Genomic DNA, 19070 nt, shown 5'->3' with positions numbered 1-19070 from the left:
GGAAATCATAGAAATGTACCTTGACATATTAAAATGATGAATTAGTGTCGTGGGGGGATCTAACAAACATAATATATGAATATAGTTTTTGTATGTCTGCAAAATATAAGTTTTTTTGTATGTTATGGATAAATATAGTGACATCTAACTTTAATGTGGTTTTTTTAATGGAAATATGAAAACTATAATTTTGTTACAATGCTGTCCTTTATGATATGAGTTCCTTTTTATTGTATTTATTAAGAATGTATTCAAAATAGATGAAAATAAATGAGTGCCTAATCTATTGAATTTTTAAATAGATGTTTAGGAATAAATAAGAAACTATAGGAATTAATTTATGTTGTATTTTGAATAGAATAAGATTTATATTTAAAACATAAATAGTTAGTGCATCTATTATCTATAGATTACAATATATGTGGACATGTTCCACGGCCCAACCTTTAAGTGTGTGCCTATTATCATATATAGGAAGTTGTTGAAAAATGGAAATCGCTTGGTCTATTATAACCAAAAAAGCTGTTGAGTATCAAAAAATAAGCATTTAGATTTTATTGGAATCGTGCGCTTGGACCTCCTATCTTAACCAATTGTATTACATTTCTATTCAACTAACCTTTCAGATACATTTGTTTCCTTTACTATAGTATTAAATTATCGTTGTTTCGTTCAAGAAGTATAGATAAAGAAGTTGGGATCCTAAGTGAAGAGACATTACTTCTCAAAAGGACGTTAGGGTTTCGTACTGGTGAGGAGCAGTTGGTCGACGTAGCAAAGAAAACTTTCGCTGGGCAATGACGTACTCTCCGCCATATGACATTCCCGATCGGTGAGTTGCATGTATATTGAATGTATAGATCGTCTAATAAATATGTAGATGTTGTTAAATCTGAAGAGATGTGAATTGCATTTAGCTTGAATGCTTATATTGTCTATTAAATATGTAGATGTTGTTAAATCTGAAGAGATGTGAGTTGCATGTTCATTGTTGTTGTTTTTTTCCCCTATAATTTTTGTTGTTGCAATTTTAGGACGATCGAGCAACTTCGAATGGAGAACAATTGGGAAAGACTGAGGAGGGAGGCTGAGATTCGCAGGGTGTTGGAACTGATTCATGTTGTAGTGGAATGGAGGAAAGTTTGGGAGAGGAATAACCGTAAAAAGTGGAAGGGATGCCTTTGGAGACGCGAAAATGATTTTAAGGCAATAATGGCTGGTCTTGCGAAACGTCGCACTTCAATAGAATGGAAGGCAGCATGGCAATCAAGCAAATCTGGGGTGTACGGAAACCGTTCTGCAAATACTGAAGCAAAAACTGAAGAACATGTAGTTGTTGGTGCCGGGAAAAGGAAAAGAATGTCGAGAAGAGAAGCCCAAAGACATGTGATTGTATTGTCTTCAGATTCTGAAAGGTAAAACGTATACACTATATATGTTACTTAGATATTAATTGCTTGGCCTGTCTATTATTTTAAAAATTATGTCCGTTAATGTTTGGATGCGTTTCTGGATGAATGTTGGATGTCTCTAAGATAAAATATCATAATAAGTATGTAATAAATAATGATAAAAGTCGTGTGATTATAGTTTAAATGTTTAGATACAATAGACTTGCTATTTCGTATTTATATATTTATTGTTTGCATGTTAGTAGTACCCTGATAGCAGGAAAAGATTTAATACATGTAATTTAAAGATGATAATAATCGCGTAATAAATAATGATAATAAGGCTGTGATTGTAGTTAAAATGTTAGAAAGAATGGTTTATTGTGTTTCTTCTGGATGCAGTGAAGAGAGGTATGGCAAAGAATTTAATAAGCCGTCTAAGAGCAAAATCAACCAAGAAGGACCAAGTAACATTGCAAAAGAAAGGGAATCAGACAGTAAGGGAAAATAAGTTATGGAAGAGGATGAAGATGACCATGTTTCAATATCATCCGATATGGAAGGGTAAGTATATTTAATTTATGTTATATGTTTAAAACTATATAGAAGTGTCGTATTTGTAAATGTATATTCCGTTTTAGTATTAGATTTGGTTAATAATATAATAGTTTTAAATGTTTATTTGAAATACAGGCATAATGATGATTCGGTTGTAATTCAAAATGAAAAAAGTTGGATTAAGGTGGTTACAAACCCACCATCAATGGGCACGCAAGTTCTTGTAAGTTCTTAATAAAACAATAAGTTATGTATAATTTAAATTTAAGTGACCGAAAGTATTCCATTTGCTAATGTCTGTAATTTATAATGAATTGTAGCAAATTCCTGCTGAGGTCATAACTGGGTGTGAATTGGAAGGCAAGGACACCATTGGGCTGTATGACACGGACAGACACAGGGCCTACAATTGTGTGCTCAAGAAGAGAGAAGATAAGAATGAAATGTTTCTTTGCAGGGGGTGGTATGAGTTTGGGAAGAGCAGGACTTTCAAGAAAGGCGATGTTCTGCAATTCACCATTAGGTACCCACCTGTCGAAGAAATTCTGGTCTGTGTTGTCCGTGGGAATTACTGAAGAATGTGTTGCTGATAGCTTATGTGTTGTTTTATAATTCTGTGAACTATTTTGGCTTTTTAAGAAAGTTTAATTTCATTTTGTTGTAAACAATTTTTGGATAACCATACAGGATAGTATCAGTACTTTTTTTTAATTGGTAATTATAGTAGTAATTTTATATGAATGGGTGCTGTATATATATATATATATATATATATATATATATATATATATATATATATATATATATATAATATAACTATAGTATTAATTTTAAAAGAATTAGAAAGTTGTTAACTTTAAGTTGTTCTGTCTGTTTTATAATTTCTCTTGGTGTGTGTGATATATGTAGACTTCTGTTTTGGATTCTCAGATTATATTAGTTCTTAACCCTTTTTTGAATTGTGTAACTTTAAAATAGATGTGAAATTTTATTAAAATAAGAAAGGAACCGTGTGGTTGTGCTTTGGAATGTATTCAAAAAACTCAGATGATGCATTTAACAGGTTCAGTATTTGTAATTTAATACCAACACTACAACAATCATCCACATGACAATTTGAACAACACTGCATTACAAAATGATACTAACTAAATGGATTATAATTAGACATTTTCAAAGACTTCTTTGAATACCACGTTGGTGGTAGTGTCTGCCGCTTCATTGTCTTTGTCGTAGATTAGTATCTTGAGACCGTTTTTGCTTTTCACTCTTGATATTGCAACGTACAATTGACCGTGGCTGAAGACATTCCTTGGCAGATACAACCCAACATAGTCTAACGACTGACCTTGCGACTTTTTAATCGTCATTGCGTAGGACACAATGATTGGAAATTGCCTTCTTGTTAATTTAAAAGGCCAGGGTGATTGTGTTGGAGAGATATCCATTCTTGGAATATAAAATGAAGTTCCGATATTTTTACCGGAGATAATCCTTGCCTCTATAACATGGTCGGCCAATTTTGTAACAATGAGTCTTGTACCGTTGCATAACCCTTCGGATTGATCGATGTTTCTCAAGAGCATTATAGGGGTCCCAACTTTAAGTCTAATGTTGTGTTGTGGAAGACCGGATGCCGTCAGGGTGTTCAAAAATTCCGTTGTCAAAGCATCAAAAGAATCGCAAGCATCAGTGTCCATTTGATCAACTGAGTCGGAGCTCAAAAAAATCTTTTCATCTCCTACATAATTTCAATCAAGGCAAAAGATTGTATCAGAATGTAAAAATATAATTTATCAGTAAAAAAATTTAATTGATAAACATTTCCCAACAACGTATATTATAATTACCTGGAATCATATCTAGCGCATAACGATTTACGACATCAACTGTCTCTAAAGTTCCAGCCAATATTGCTCTACATTGAAGGTATTGGGGATCTTTGTAATTCTGCAGAAAGTTAGGATAGGTTGAATCTATAATTGCCTTTATCGGTTCATCAAAATTGGATATCAACATGTCCTTTGGTATGTCAATATCTGCATATCCATCATTCGGTTCAGCCAGTTTTCCATCTCCAACATCTAAAATCCAATTTGAAAACTCTTCTAATTCTGTTGAACTTGAAGGTGTGGTGGATTGCAACAAACGCATGTTTTTTGTTAGTCTGAGAACCTTGCAGTGATCCCATATGTATGAAGAGTTGATGCTCGCGTGAATGATGTCAGAACGGCTGCCCCTTGGAATAACAGGAAGGATCTGACGAAAATCACCGCCAAAAACAACAACTTTACCACCAAAAATAGACTTGGAAGGCTTTGTGTTGGACATAAGGTCCTTAAGGGTTTTCTCCAGTGCTTCAAAACAATACTTGTTAGCCATTGGAGCTTCGTCCCATATAATTAATTTGGCTGACCGAAGCAACTCGGCTCGATCAGTATTCTTTGGGATGTCACATAAGGATTCCTCCAATGTTGGGATTGGAATTTTGAACATTGAATGGGCTGTTCTACCTCCTGGTAGCAAAAGAGACGTTATACCAGATGAAGCAACAGTCAAGCAAATCTGTTTTCTCGAACGTATGCAAGACGCCAATGTCCTCCAAATGTACGTCTTTCCCGTGCCACCATATCCGTACAGAAAAAAGACACCTCCTCTTTCGTTATTGACAGCGCCGATAATAGTGTTAAAAACAGTTCTTTGTTCATCTAATTATAATCGTAATAAATTATATGTTACGGTTTTCAACAAATAAGATACGAAAAATGGTAACAGATAAAACCCAAAAAAATGAAATGCACAAATACCTGTGAGATGTTGATATAATGTATTGTATTCTTGACTTTGTTCTATGATGTCGTAGTTACGTTCATCATAAATCAACCTGTTGCCTAATTGCTAAACAACATATCCATTTGGTTGTGGCATTCCCACAAAATCGGATAAACTCTTCCTGTTCTTTTGAAGTAATTTTTCAACTTCTACCAATGTCAAATTGACCAATTCTTCATTTGACAAAATCAACTCTGCAAAAAATAATTCAATACCGTTATGGGTTGCATGCACTATATATTCTTTTATATAGTATTGATCAATACTAACCTCTATTGTTTGCAATTCTACGTTGTTCATATAATATGCCGTCCGATAATAATTGCCAATTTTTTTTCCAAACATGTGTTGGTCTATTCAAGCTGCTTGATAGCAGCATATGAACAAAAAGTAACCTCAAATAATGCCCAGATCCCCAGTGACTTGCCTCTTCAATGGCGGCGATGTTCTCCCTATCGTCGCCAATAAATCCCATAGCAAAGCAAGCATCGCGGAAAGAATTACATCTTTTGTTGTTAACTATTTTTATGTCTTCGTAACTCTGTGGACCTTTTACATGCGTTAACATCATTCTGAGATAGTACAGCTCACCCGAGCTTGGAGGAACCCATACCAATCTACCAATTGTATAACCCTTTTTCCGCGGTTTCCATTCCCTTGTTTTCTTTACATAAACAAACTTTCCAACAAACTTGTTGTATGTTAACTCCTTGGCTTCAGGATATTTTTTGTTTGCCTCAAACCAAGCAGTAAACATTGATTCCGTGACACTTGGCTTTTCCAACACGGTATCTAAGCGATCCATGTCTCTGTAAAACACAGAATTTTCTCCTTCACAGTGAAAAAATAACCTCTCAACCGCGGGTTTTCTTCCATGTATGGGAAAAGAGAATATTCTCCAACATGTTTCGCAAGGAGAAACATATCTGCAATCAAGATATTGTTTAATCTCGTCGATATTTTTCTGTGCATTTTGGCTCACCTCATCATTCCTAACAACGGCAGCAGTGATTCTATCGTAACCTTTGTTGATGTATTTAAACAAATACTTTATCAAAGAACTTTGATTGCACCACTCCATATTTATGTGACCTCGAAACTTCTTTAACAATCCTGAATTGTATGGTACAACGTGATGGTTATCAAACCGAATTCCATTCTTTAACACAGTGTGACCATTGTCTCTTCTTCGATAAACAGGGAAGCCATCTTGATCGACTATTGTTTGAGGACGGAATTCCTTTGGAAAATACTTGGAACATTTCCCATCCCTTGTACACGGTGCATTTAGGTTAAGTCTTCCGCATGGACCGTGTATCATATGTGACTTTACCAAGTCATAAAGCTCATGATCAGAATTCTCGTCAGGTATTTCAGCTGAAATTATCTTATCAATATCATCTGCATTTGGATACTTACTGGTCGGATGAAGAAAAATTATTATGTGAGCATGTGGCAAACCCCTCTTTTGAAATTCAATGGTATACATATCTGTTAATGAAATGTCATATATTTGATATTAAATTGCAACATCTAAATATGTCAACCCATTTAAAAGGAAAAATTTAAGTTTGGAAGAATAAAGGAAAGCAAATGTACTTACAGGCAAGGACCTTGCCCATGACAGATTTCTTGGTTAGATCGGACAGTAACTCATCAAACTTCATTTTAAATACTCGACAAATAATGTCTGGATGATCGGCCGGTTTCAAGTTTGATTGTCTGACATAACGTTGTATCTCCGGCCAGTTTGGATTACATGTAAATGTTATAAATAGGTCAGGAAAACCAACATAGCTGCAAATTGCCATTCCGTCAAAATATAGTTGATCCATATATCTACGACTGCCAACATATGAAGACGGCAAAACTACTCTTTTTCCGGTGCTTGAGCCTTGTGTCACCCTGTTTGAGTTTAACTCATTCAAATTGTGATATTTTCCAACCCTTAATTTGGATTGATTTTTACGAAGCCATCTAAGTCTCTCCGATTCCAACATTGTATAACCATCAACTAAAAATTGTTGGAATAGCCTTCGAGCTCTTAACAGTGTCGGTGCCTCGTTCTGTCTTGATTGTATTCGGAATGCCATCCATTCTCTTATCGTTAGCCTGTTTCTCTTCGTAGCTTCTTCCCATGGAACATCGTCATATTCCAATTCATCAGGACTGTTCGGTGTGGTGGAACGTACAACGCGACCGTGATCCCGATGTTTCACATTTGGCCTATATCCATCCTCACCATATGGAAAAAGCAATGGATATTGATATCCAAGATAAGAAGTATGATACTCATCAATTCTTTGAAGAGCGCCCGACTGTTTGTGCATTATGATATCTCTTTTTTCAGCTGTATCGACATCACCAACTATCAAAGCGGCAACCTCGGAAACAGTTGGCTGATTATAAATACGTCCATCAGTATTTCTGTCTGAAATAAGTCTCAATTTCAAATCTGTTACACTTTGTTGAGACAAAATATCTCTTGCCATTTGGAAAGACTGAGCATGTACGTTGTGTTCGTACAACATTTGAGATAATTTTGTAACAATATCAATGTCAACGCCAGTTTTTGTTCTACATAACATAAATTAAAAAAATTATGAAAAAGTCTCAACAAACAAATATGGACGTAACAAAAAATAATTGGCAAATGAATACCTCATCCATTTATTCCTGTGTTGTATTTCATGTTCAGTGTCGTAAATATATAGCTGGGCAAATTTTGGAGTCTGTCCCGGCATGGGTAACATACTACCAATTCTATGACAGGCCTGCCCTTGAATACGGAAAGTAGGAGGACCACCTCCGTTGTTAAAACGGTTATCCATCTTAGTACCAGGAGATGTGAATGCAAACATCATGTTATACATTGTATGTTTTGCTGGAAATTGCGAGACTGAACCGTATCACTGTCAAATAGGAGATGTTGCAAATATTTAGGTGGCATCTTGAGAAATGGAAGTTGAATCTTGCCATTTCGACAACACATTGAAAATTTTGGAATAGATCTATTTCGATTCTTTTCCTTTCTTTCAAGATACCACATTTGCGCACCGCACTATTGACATACAACAGTAGCGTTTCCTACATCGTAGTATCCTATTAAAAAAAAAGTATTTGAGTATAATATTTTTATTGTAGTATTACATTCAACTACATCGTATAATGACGCAGATATGTAATAATGAATTTAACATGCACAGGGGAATGCATTACCATTTGAAGAAGTCGTTGCAGAATGCAGGTCTGTAGAGATGTTATAACCTTCATCCGGGTATTCAATATCGGAGTCCGTTTCAAAACCTGAAGCATAAAAAAAATTGCATGTTATTTGATAATTACAATCTGATAAGGGGTTATGAATGATAGAAGTACTTAATATTCATATACTTTCTGTACTATTGTCATCTGAACTCGAAAATAAATTGTTATTGTCCGTGTCCGGGACAGGAGATGCAGAAACCTCAGGATGATCATTTGAACCACTAACGGTGCTGTTAAATTTTTTTGTCAAATTCAGACCCAATCCGTTCGAACGATATATGATGGGTCTCCGAGATTTTAAAATCCCAACAGTTGAAGGTTGAGTTCTTGAAGAAGATGGTTGACATGTGTTAGGTGAAGATGACTCAGAAATGTTGATGGTATTCATTGTTATAGTTGATAACGGTGTTTGGAAGGACGAAGATTTTTTGACGGAAATTGGAGAGAAGAAAATGTCATTATCTTTGTTTGTTAAATTCAGACCCAATCTGTTTGAAGGTTGGGGACTTGAAGAAGATGGTTGAAAGTGGTTAGGTGAATATGATGATGAAATGTTGATGGTATTCATAGTTATGGTTGATAAAGGTGTTCGGAACGACGAAGATTGTTGGACGGAAGATGGAGAGAAGAAACACTCATTCTCTTTGTTTGCTCTCTTCAACCGCTTTGCCTTCTTCTGCCTGAGGACATTCATTCTATTAAACCTTGCCTTAGCAGCTTTCATTTTGTTGATCTGACGTAAAAATATTAAATTCTCATCATCCATATTAAAATCCACTGATGGATTACCAAACTCTATTTAATATGTTTATGAGCATCTGCAGTATTCTAAGTGTAATATATAGATGACATGTTGTTAATCAAGATTCATTTAATGTTAACGAAATGATTAAGGGGAAGAGCATGCTTTAACAAAATAGCCACGCCATCAATGAATAGCTAGCATGGAAAAACTAAATGTCATTATTAATACGTAACACTATTATTTTAACGTGCAGTTATTAAAATTAACCCTAAATGACATCACTGGCAGCTATTTAATTTATTTTGCTAGATTATAAAACAAAGGAATACCAATAGTTATGAAGAAGGTGAACACATTATTGTATTAAGATGTATAATACCTTATTCTCTTAAGTATATATATTATTTGACATTTTAGTTACATGGGTCTACCAAAAGTTGCGTATAGCACAAAACATAAACTACATATTAATAATTATTCTTTGATCGCGCTTTTAGGGCAAATTTACATATAAATTAATACGAAAAGTTACGTATAAAGGTAGCCCCTCAAAACACTATTTGTTGCAAAAAAGTGTTTGATAGTGTGTTTTTATATATGCGACATGTTACTGTATATTTATAAAAGCGACTTGTTAGTGTATTTTTATATATGGGAATTTTTATTCTATACCCAAAAACATTAATGCAAAAATTATTATTTGAGCTTATAAAATAAATTCATGACAATAATCTTGTAACAGAATTAAACTATATTAAGAAGACACTCAAAATCTCCTGTTATTTTTCTTACATGCATGTGTTAATAAAGCATATTGTCCAAGACACTCAAAAGTTGCGTATAGCACTATTCAAAGGAAACTACATATTAATAATTATCCTTTGATCGCGCTTTTAGGGCAAATTTACATATAAATTAATACGAAAAGTTACGTATAAAGGTAGCTCCTCAAAAAATTATTTGTTGCAAAAAAGTGTTTCATAATGTGTTTTTATATATGCGACACGCTACTGTATTTTTATAAAAGCGACTTGTTAGTGTATTTTTATATATGGGAATTTTTATTCTAAACCCAAAAACATTAATGCAAAAATTATTATTTGAGCTTATAAAATAAATTCATGACAATAATCTTGTAACAGAATTAAACTATATTAAGAAGACACTCAAAATCTCCTATTATTTTTCATACATGCATGTGTTAATAAAGCATATTGTCCAACGTGCTTTGATTATTTTTTCAGGCGGTATATATAAGACAACATTTGCAAATAATCACGCTGTTGAAAATAATAGAAGCAATATAATAAACCCTTGATAAGCATATATTATCCAAAATGGGGTGGTCTTAGGGAATACCAAGTTTAAAAGGAACATACTTTAACAATAAAATCTGATTATCCAAATATTAAACAAAAATTTAAAACATAAAATTGAAAATGAACATCATGCTTAAAGAAAGTGCTCTATAAATCATCAACGTATCAGTTGGTTGCTTCTATCTTCACTTTTTTAGCGGTTTGGTACCCGAGTACTGTGTAGCTCCGACAAACTCACATTCATTTTCACCGTCTGGTGCACTTGATGACTTCGCCTTTGTTGGGGTGACTATACTGTTAATTTCGGGTTCATTTTCTCCACATGCCGAAAGTGAATGCTACAGGATAATAAATATGTATTATATTTAATTAACAACGTGTTTAATAATTAATGTATTAAACTCTAAGAATGCAATGTTTAGCTAAATGATTGAGGAGTTTGATATGTACTTACAGCTGAAAAATCAATGGTATCTTCCTTTCTTGGATCCTTACCAGTAATGTTGAAAGTCTGGAAAAAAAATGGAGAAATTAGGAATTAATTTCATTAATAGCCGAACAGTTATGGAAAAACTTAGATAAAATATATCAGTGACTACCAAGGTATCTGTTGGTGTTTTTGGTTCATTGACTACAATGTCTTTAGTTTGCTCATCTTGCTGTTTGATGTAGTTTTCTAAAATCTGATCAACAGAAGATGCATCTGTTATAAGCTTCTGAACGGATCCTTGATTGAAGTTTGGCTGCACTTTAACTCTAAAAGCAATTTTATTTTTCAAAAGTACTTCAAGTTCGTCTGGATAGACCATAGGATCATCTTCACCATTCTGTAAAGGAAGCATGGAAAATGGATTATGCTGGAATTAGATTCGAAATTAAAATATGAAAACATCTATTATAATCACATAAGGTAAATTTTTATTCATAATTAAAAACCTCTATCATGGATTTGCGCATATCGTCGGCTGTTTTTCCAATGATATTAACACAATCGGTATCCCAAAATACAAAGTGGAACTTGGATTCTCCATCAATTACATGAATCTCAACCTTGTACCTAAAATTTGATTTAAATAAATATATTTCATAAGTAGTTAGGATATAAAAATGAAAATAAGGAAGAAAAACTTAAACATCAACTTTAGAGCACCTTGGTACAGGTTTCACAACATTTTCACCACATCCACATTTAAACGGATTATCTGGATTCGGAGCCCTCAAAGTGCAGCCGGTGCATCCATAGTAGAACCATCCATATTTGGAAACAACAAATTTCAAAGTAGTAGCCACAGTTACACAGACAGTTTCCTGCTAACAAAAATTTTATTCATTAAGACATATGTGGAATTTATGGATTCGGAGAAATAAAAATCCATGTACCAGTACGATGTAAAAAAGGTCTCAGACTTATACCTGTTTTAACTTTGCCACTCCAGCTAGCGACATACATTTGGCATTATAAACAAACTTATCAATAGATGTGTATTGGGTTGACCTAGACCAAGAAGACATCGTTTGAGTGGATTGCAAGGGTTTTTCATTCCTCTGAGATTCAGACAGCCTACAAAATAACACAATTACCATGAAGCAAACGTTGTAGTATTCTTATTTAACATCACAATTACTAAAAAAAAACACAAAATACAATATTAACATATACTTAGACATGAATTCATTGATAACAGCAATATCGTCATTGATAAACAGTTTTGAGCCACTCCAGCCATTAGAGACTGCAAAAAAGTAAAAGTGAATAAGTTTATTAAAAATCCATTCATGAATTTCTGGTTATAAAAAGATCACTCTATTTACCCTGAGAATCCTTAATGATTGCATGAGTTAGAACAATGACTATTGCTCCACAGTTTGAATCGTCATTATAGTAATTTAAAAACCTGGTTCCGTAAGTGTCCCACAGCGTGCAAGTTACAATGTTCCCACTACAAAATATAAATAGGCATCAAAATGTCAAAAGGACAGCAAAATAAGAATACTGTATGAAAGTATTATCGAAATATACCTCAAATCTTTGAGTTTAAAAGAAATGACAATCTTTTTTCCTCCAGTCTTGGATTGGCAGTTTTCAATCTCATCAACCACACCTATGATATCTGAATATGAACATAATTTAATAATAAATTATTACAGAGATTTAATATGTATTAAGCAACTCATAATATGTATTCAAACATAATATCTTTGACATACCTTGAAGTCTGTCCATCTTACATCCTCCCGCGAGTATGTCGGAGAAATCTTTAAAGAAATACTTCTCAGATGGTATGTTGTTAAGGTCAACTGGTTTAACAGTTGTACCGCTCAAAAAAACAATTTTTTTTAGATGATCGTACAGCTTCCACTGGAAATCATTTTCATAAACATTTCCATTATTTATGACGCAGGTCATATCCTCTTTCAGCAGCTGCTTCCACTTCGAAGTATGGTCACCACGGACCAAGGCTTGAATACGATCTCCCTAAATAAAAAAACAACAAACATAATATTATTAGATAAGCTGATAGCGAAAAAAAATATACAGAAGATGAATAAGAAATCCTTGCTATACAAAGAACCATAAAATAAAGATTCAACCTTTGAATCAATCAACACCATCTCAAGATGCTCGACACCTTTACTATTTACGACAGTCCAGAGATCATTGATACGAACAGCAAGGCGCCATGTTTCTTTAGAATCATCAACATCACGTATGAAATCGGTTCTGCGAGACATTGAAGCTGAAAAGAAAGAAATTCGTAATTTTTAGGGTTTAAGATGGAGCAAGAAATATGTTTGGGAGGGTTGATATAGAGGAAGTATAAGAAACCGAAGGGGCAATAGTTGGAAGGATTCATTGGAAGTTGTTAAAAATTGATTTCAGAAGTTGGAAAGGATCAAAATTGGCGCATGGGATATTGGAACAAATGGTAGCAGCTTATGTGATGATGGTGTCTGCAGCATAAAATACGTAAAAACATCAAAAATAATTAATGAAAATACTTAATACATTAATGACAGAATCAATTTATTTGTAATGACAGTTTTATCCTTAAAATGAAAGTAATCTATGGATTAATATGGGATTAGGATGTAATTAACAGAGGCATTACTTTTCTTAGTATAGTATTGATAAACATTGTAATTTATTTCGTTAATATTTATCATAGGAGGTTAAAAGTAATGCACTGCACACTGAATGTCTCCTAAAAAATTGTAACACAAATGAGTTACTATTAAAAATTTAAATAATAATAAATAGATAAAATATAAAAACAATTACAACAACTAAAATATACTTAAAGTGTTTATGTGTGCAATATTATAATTAAATATAATATATTATTTAAATTTATTGAACATTTTATAGTTAACAAAAATTATCTTAATTAACTTTAAAATATTTATAAAATTTACAATCTATATTTAGATGCACTCTCGAATTTTAAATAATTTATTATATTTTTTATAAAGTTTAATATTAAATACATGTACATTACAATATTTAAAAAATTACTTAATAATTTAATTTAATTTATTAAAATTATCATTTTTATATAATTAAAAAAAAGTAAACTATATAGTCTGAAAAAACCCGTGCAACGCACGGGTAATTTAGCTAGTTTATATAAAATGCAACGTAAAAAACATTAAGTTTAGGTAAATTTTTAGTGACAAGTGATTGTCATGTGTATGTTTTCTAAATAAACTTAAAATAGTATATTTTAAGAGTTGTGCTATTCTTACATTTCATTTTTTATACTGCGTATTCACACTGTAGATAACAATAAAGCAAAGTGTTGATTGCAGATAAATCAAAGTAAAATAAATTAATAAAAAATAAAATTAGTATATTTTATGTAGATTAATACGGTGTAGAATCTGTTGATGTTAAAACTAATGTAAGCATTTCTTTTCCATACTTTAATTATGTCAAATGCTCCATGCTGTATTTTATATTGGACTTTTGTAATTATTGTGTAATTTTTGTTGTTTTATTTTAAACAGTCATTTAAATTACATTTATATAAAAATATAGACAAATTTTTTTTTTTGGAAACGACAAAATATTTTTTTAGTTCCTTATCTATTTTATTCTTTTAATTTTTAAAAAGATTAAATTAATTATTTATTTCTTCAAACCGTGTCACGTTTGTCTCTTCTATTAATTATGTCAAGCAAAATCAAATACTTATGTCACGTCGGGTCTGTTTGGTAAAAATAGCGGTTGACTGATAAGCTAGCTGATAGCTTATAGCTTATGACTGATGGCTGATGACTGATGACTTATAGCTTATAGCGGATGATTGAGACTGATAGCTTATAAGCTCATTGAAGTGTTTGGTAAAATTAGCGGTTCAATTAACTTATAAATGTAAAATGACATAAAAGATATTTAATATATAATTATTTTATTTTAAATTAAAATAAATTATAAGGGTTAAAAATGGATTTTAATTGAAATAATAAGGATAAAAAAGGAAGAAAAAGTAATAAGCTATAAGACATAAGCTAAAACGCTATTTAAAATAGCGTCTGGAAAATAAGCTATAAGCTAGTAAAATAAGCTATAAGCTCGTGATGAAAAGACCGTTACCAAACGGGTCTAAATTATCATATGAGCTTATAAGACATAAGACATAAGCTATAAGCTCGAAAAGTTGTCTTCCCAAACAGAGCCGTCATATATACTTGGCAATAAAATGTCTCCACTTAATCCATTTTTTAATAGGTGTTTCTCATGTGGTAAGAGATGATTTAATAGTTTAGATTTATTAAAATTGAAAATAAAATTAATTTTTTATTTATTAAAAAATACATAAAGTAAATTTAATGGTGTTGTTCTTTAATCCGGATTCATGTTCATTGAAAAAGTGGTGTTATTTTCATGTTCATGAGGAACTCGGTTTGAGGGTGAAGCAGAGTCTGAATCAAAGTCTCAATCAGAAGCATCATCGCGAGCATTCCTAAAACTCATCTTCAATCATGTCCATAGAAGAACCATTTGAAGAAGTCCAAATTCTTGAGCAAAAGCCTATATCAAACCATGGTAAAAAAAGTTCAAAGATAAAACTATACACTATGATTATGATTTATGTTCTTTCAAATATCTTAAAATCAAATTATTTACGGTTAATCTCATATCAAAAACTAAAATTTTGCTTCTAGATTTTGATCTGAGTCCCAATTTCAATCATTCTCCAATTTATGTTCTTCTTTCTCTTTCAGTTTCAATTTCTAAAGCTTGAAAAAAAAAAGAGAAATAAATTAAAAAAAGGAAGAAAGAGAGGTATGGAAACAACAAAACAAACATGAAGAGAGGTCGAAGCTTTCGCCATCTCCTCCCAACAATCCATGAATCCGGCAAGAGTACCACGTCGCAACTTTCTCCTCTGCAAAACTCCCATTCTACGCCTTCCTATCAGATCTACTATTACTGTACCACATTGTTGTTAGAGAGACAGGAATCCCTAAGAGTGTGTTTGGATGAGGTAATTGAAAATTTTAAAGGATTTTAAAATTCAAAGCAATTCAAATGATTCAATTGAAATTCAATCATTATTAAATTATTTGTTTGGATGGAGTATTAAGATAATTCATTGTTAAATTTTTGAGATCATTTTTTATAAAATTTAAATTTTTTTGGACCAAATTAAAAAATTGAAAATTAGGGACCAATTTACAATTTTTAAAAATTTGAAGGACCAAATTGTAAATTTTAAAAATTATTAAGGACCAATTTGCAATTTTTTTAAAAATTTTTTGGGTCAATTTTGTAATTTTGGAAAATATGAGGACCAATTTGCAAAATTTGAAGAAATAATAGTAACGAACACATTCTATGGAGTATGAGAGGAATTTCAAATTCTTTGGTTTTTGATGTCATTTCAAAATGATTAAATTTAACTTAGATAAAATACTCCATAAATTTCCATCATTTTAACAATTCTCCATTTTTGTATCCAAACAAGAAATTGTGTGCAAATCATTTTAAATTTCCTCAAAACATTACATTACCTCATTAAAATGCTTCGTGCTCTTGGGTTTTCTAGGTTTTGTCCCTTCATTCCCTACATTTTTTTAGGTTTCATCCCTCATTTCCTATGTTCTTTCATCAAACCAATCCAATTAATTTTTCTTTAGAAAGTTTGATTTTTTATTTTAGAAAGTTTTGATGTTTTTGTAGTTGTTTTGAAGTTTGATTTTTTATTTTAGAAAGTTTGATTTTTTATTTTAAAAAGTTTTAGAAAGTTTTCAAGTTGTTGGATCTTATGAAAATGAAGATGATATAAAGAAGAAGATGAAGATCATATAAAAATCCCATAAAGTCTTTCACAAAAGTTTCACGCGACACGTCACTTATCACATGTGTAAAAATAGACGTCGTTTTTTAGAATTAGACATAAAGGACTTAATTGACGTTGTTGGAAGACGTAAGGGATTACATTAGTCTTTTTAAAATTTAAGTGACCAAAATAGTGTTGGGTTTGGTTGAAAATATATATGTTGTCAAAGTCCCGCATTGCTTAGTTTTGTGAAGAAACAAGGAGTCCAAGGTTATATATAGGATTCAAGTTTTTCTTTGCAAGATGCACCTGTCAAAAGCACTTTAAGCTTGTATTTGACTTTCTTTGTTCTCTTATGCCCTTGTATTAGATTGTTATGAGATGTAGTTAAATATTTGTTTTGGAGGGTGTGAGTATACTGAGGGACTGGGTTAGTTGAGGATATATTATGTGTTGTAACAGAGACTTTGGTTCGATCTGGGGATATAAGTGGTTCGATCTGGGGATATGAGTGGTTCGATCTAGGGATATGAGTTCTTAGTATGCTCTGTGGTTGAAGTTTTGTCTGATCTTCCACATCAAAAAAGAATGGTAGTATTGTGAAAGAGTTGTTGAGCTGCAGTCACAAGTTCCGTTGTGCAGTTTGGGCTAGAAAAATTGATGGAATAATTGTTTTTTACTTGTGGAAAGTTTAAGTCAAAGATGTGTTTATACAATCAAGATTACATAAGGTGTACGATTTTGTCGATGATTGAAGAGCTTCCTACCAACATGGAAGTTGCACCATAAAGATCTATGTGATCTACTCTTTCTGAGAATATACTTCTTTCTCTTTGGTATAATAAAAAGGTGGGAAAAAACAAGTATAACGCATAGATCACACGTTTGCTTAAGTAAAAGGAACAAGTTACTTTATAAAGACAAGGATAAGAACAGTCCAGAGTAAGGCGCAAAAAAAGAAATATAAGCTAAGATCTTACTTCTCCCCATGGAAGGTAGCATCTAACTTTGAGATAAAATGACAGTTAAGCTTTGGAGAACCTCTCCCCCTTGATTCTTTCTCGAACAGAATTCAAAAGTCTGTGAAGGTTTCTAAATCGGGATAAAATTATGGAATCTACTTGTTTCTTGCTTATTTTCCTTCTAGGAAATACTTATTTTCCCTTAGAAAATCTTTAGACAACCTCTTTTCAGCCTTCTTGATCCTTAGACTGATATTGCGCTCTAGGCATACCGCATTTGGCACCACTTTTCTCCACAAACATTTAAAACCTAGCTAAAGGTTAGTAGAAATAAATTTAATTGACTAAGTGATAAGTGTCAAAATGTCGTTGTTTTGAGTATATATTTGTGACACTTATCGTTTTTATTCTATTGGTTTTTATAATAAAACCCCGACTTTTGTGTAAATGATAGTATACTTGAGTTCTTGATTCGTTTATGTACCGTTTGACCATTTTCATTCATTTTATAAGTATTGGAATGTATAGGAGCATCGAGCAATAAAGTCTCGAAGGAACAACTTCGAATACGTGATTTTGGAGCAATAAAGAAAATGGTAACAGAGCTCATTTATCCCGGTCCTTAGCACGCTACTATTTTCATTACAGAGGCAGAATTGGATTCACAAGCGGGCTTAACTCGATGAGCTGGCTTTGCGCGGTCCCGCTTAGCTCGATCAGAGCTGGCTTAGCCCGATCCCTTTTTCAGCTCAAGATATTTTCAATAAAGTGGCAGTAGGCTTTTGTGTATATATTTTCATTTTAAGTCATTTCTAGGGTTATGGCTTTGGGTTTTTTTTGTCACAAATTCATTAATTTCATTATTAGATTAACTTAGAAAGCAACAATCGCGTCGTGCATGTGGATGATCGAAGGCGAATTCTTCATCAATCGGAGCTGACAACCCGTGAGATGTTTGATTTATCTCTTCTCTTCTTTGTGTATTTCTCGTTTGTCATATTTACTATGAATTTATGTATATTTATCGCTTATGACGTTGTATAAAACTTGCTTAACAAATAGTTATTATTATCTTACACATACTGTATCACTATGGTTAAGATTCTAGTGCATAAAATTTGGGTCTGGATCCTCTCCAGCACTTTTGCAGCAGCTGCTATCCAGCTCCATCTTAACCATTCATCTACCTTTTTATCTCTTTTCAAAACAAAACAAAAAACTATTTATTTATTTTATATTAATTCTAAGCCATTAGATGAAAGACCGAGGGATGGTAGAAGAGGATAGACATCAGGGGATCCATTTCCATAAAATTTACATTCACATATTCTTAACCGTTTGACACATATACATTTATTAGATACTTAGCGATATCATTACTATCAGTCTATCCATATAAACTAAATATTTGGTTTAATTGCAAATTTCATTCTCTCTTTTTAAATATGTTTTTAAGAAATTGATTTTTTTAATTAATTTTTATATTTTAATTCCCTATTTTTTATTCCACAATTTTAATATGCTAAAGAGAATATTTCATTACACCTCTTGATTTTCTAAGCCACCTGACGAAATTTCAATTATGCTCATTGTTTTCGTAGATCCACATTCGGAAGTAACTTTTGTTTAATAAAAATTTGTTTGTTTCATAGGTACATCTACGCAAGCGTATGTCCCCTACTTTCGTAGATGCACATTCGAAAGCATTTCTT

The 19070-nt window shown here is 32.3% G+C and overlaps 2 protein-coding genes across 2 annotated transcripts; both read right to left on the bottom strand.

Moving 5' to 3' along the window:
- Positions 1-3112: 3112 nt before the first annotated feature.
- Positions 3113-8772, bottom strand: LOC131648518 (uncharacterized). The gene is made up of 7 exons (XM_058918293.1): positions 8175-8772; positions 8001-8087; positions 7443-7680; positions 6385-7358; positions 5052-6272; positions 3800-4657; positions 3113-3690 (listed from the first exon to the last, which is right to left on the bottom strand). Exons 1-7 carry the CDS (start codon positions 8770-8772, stop codon positions 3113-3115), a joined length of 4554 nt encoding a protein of 1517 aa, XP_058774276.1.
- A 1525-nt stretch (positions 8773-10297) lies between these two features.
- On the bottom strand, positions 10298-12845 carry LOC131648459 (uncharacterized). Its single transcript, XM_058918230.1, has 11 exons — positions 12705-12845; positions 12321-12588; positions 12133-12223; positions 11925-12052; positions 11773-11845; positions 11526-11673; positions 11263-11420; positions 11049-11169; positions 10712-10939; positions 10567-10623; positions 10298-10450 (listed from the first exon to the last, which is right to left on the bottom strand). Exons 1-11 carry the CDS (start codon positions 12843-12845, stop codon positions 10298-10300), a joined length of 1566 nt encoding a protein of 521 aa, XP_058774213.1.
- Positions 12846-19070: the final 6225 nt, after the last annotated feature.

The sequence above is a fragment of the Vicia villosa genome, linkage group LG1 (genome assembly GCF_029867415.1).
Source record: "Vicia villosa cultivar HV-30 ecotype Madison, WI linkage group LG1, Vvil1.0, whole genome shotgun sequence".
Classification (NCBI taxonomy): Eukaryota; Viridiplantae; Streptophyta; class Magnoliopsida; order Fabales; family Fabaceae; genus Vicia; species Vicia villosa.
This window is presented reverse-complemented; position numbering and strand designations above follow the sequence as displayed.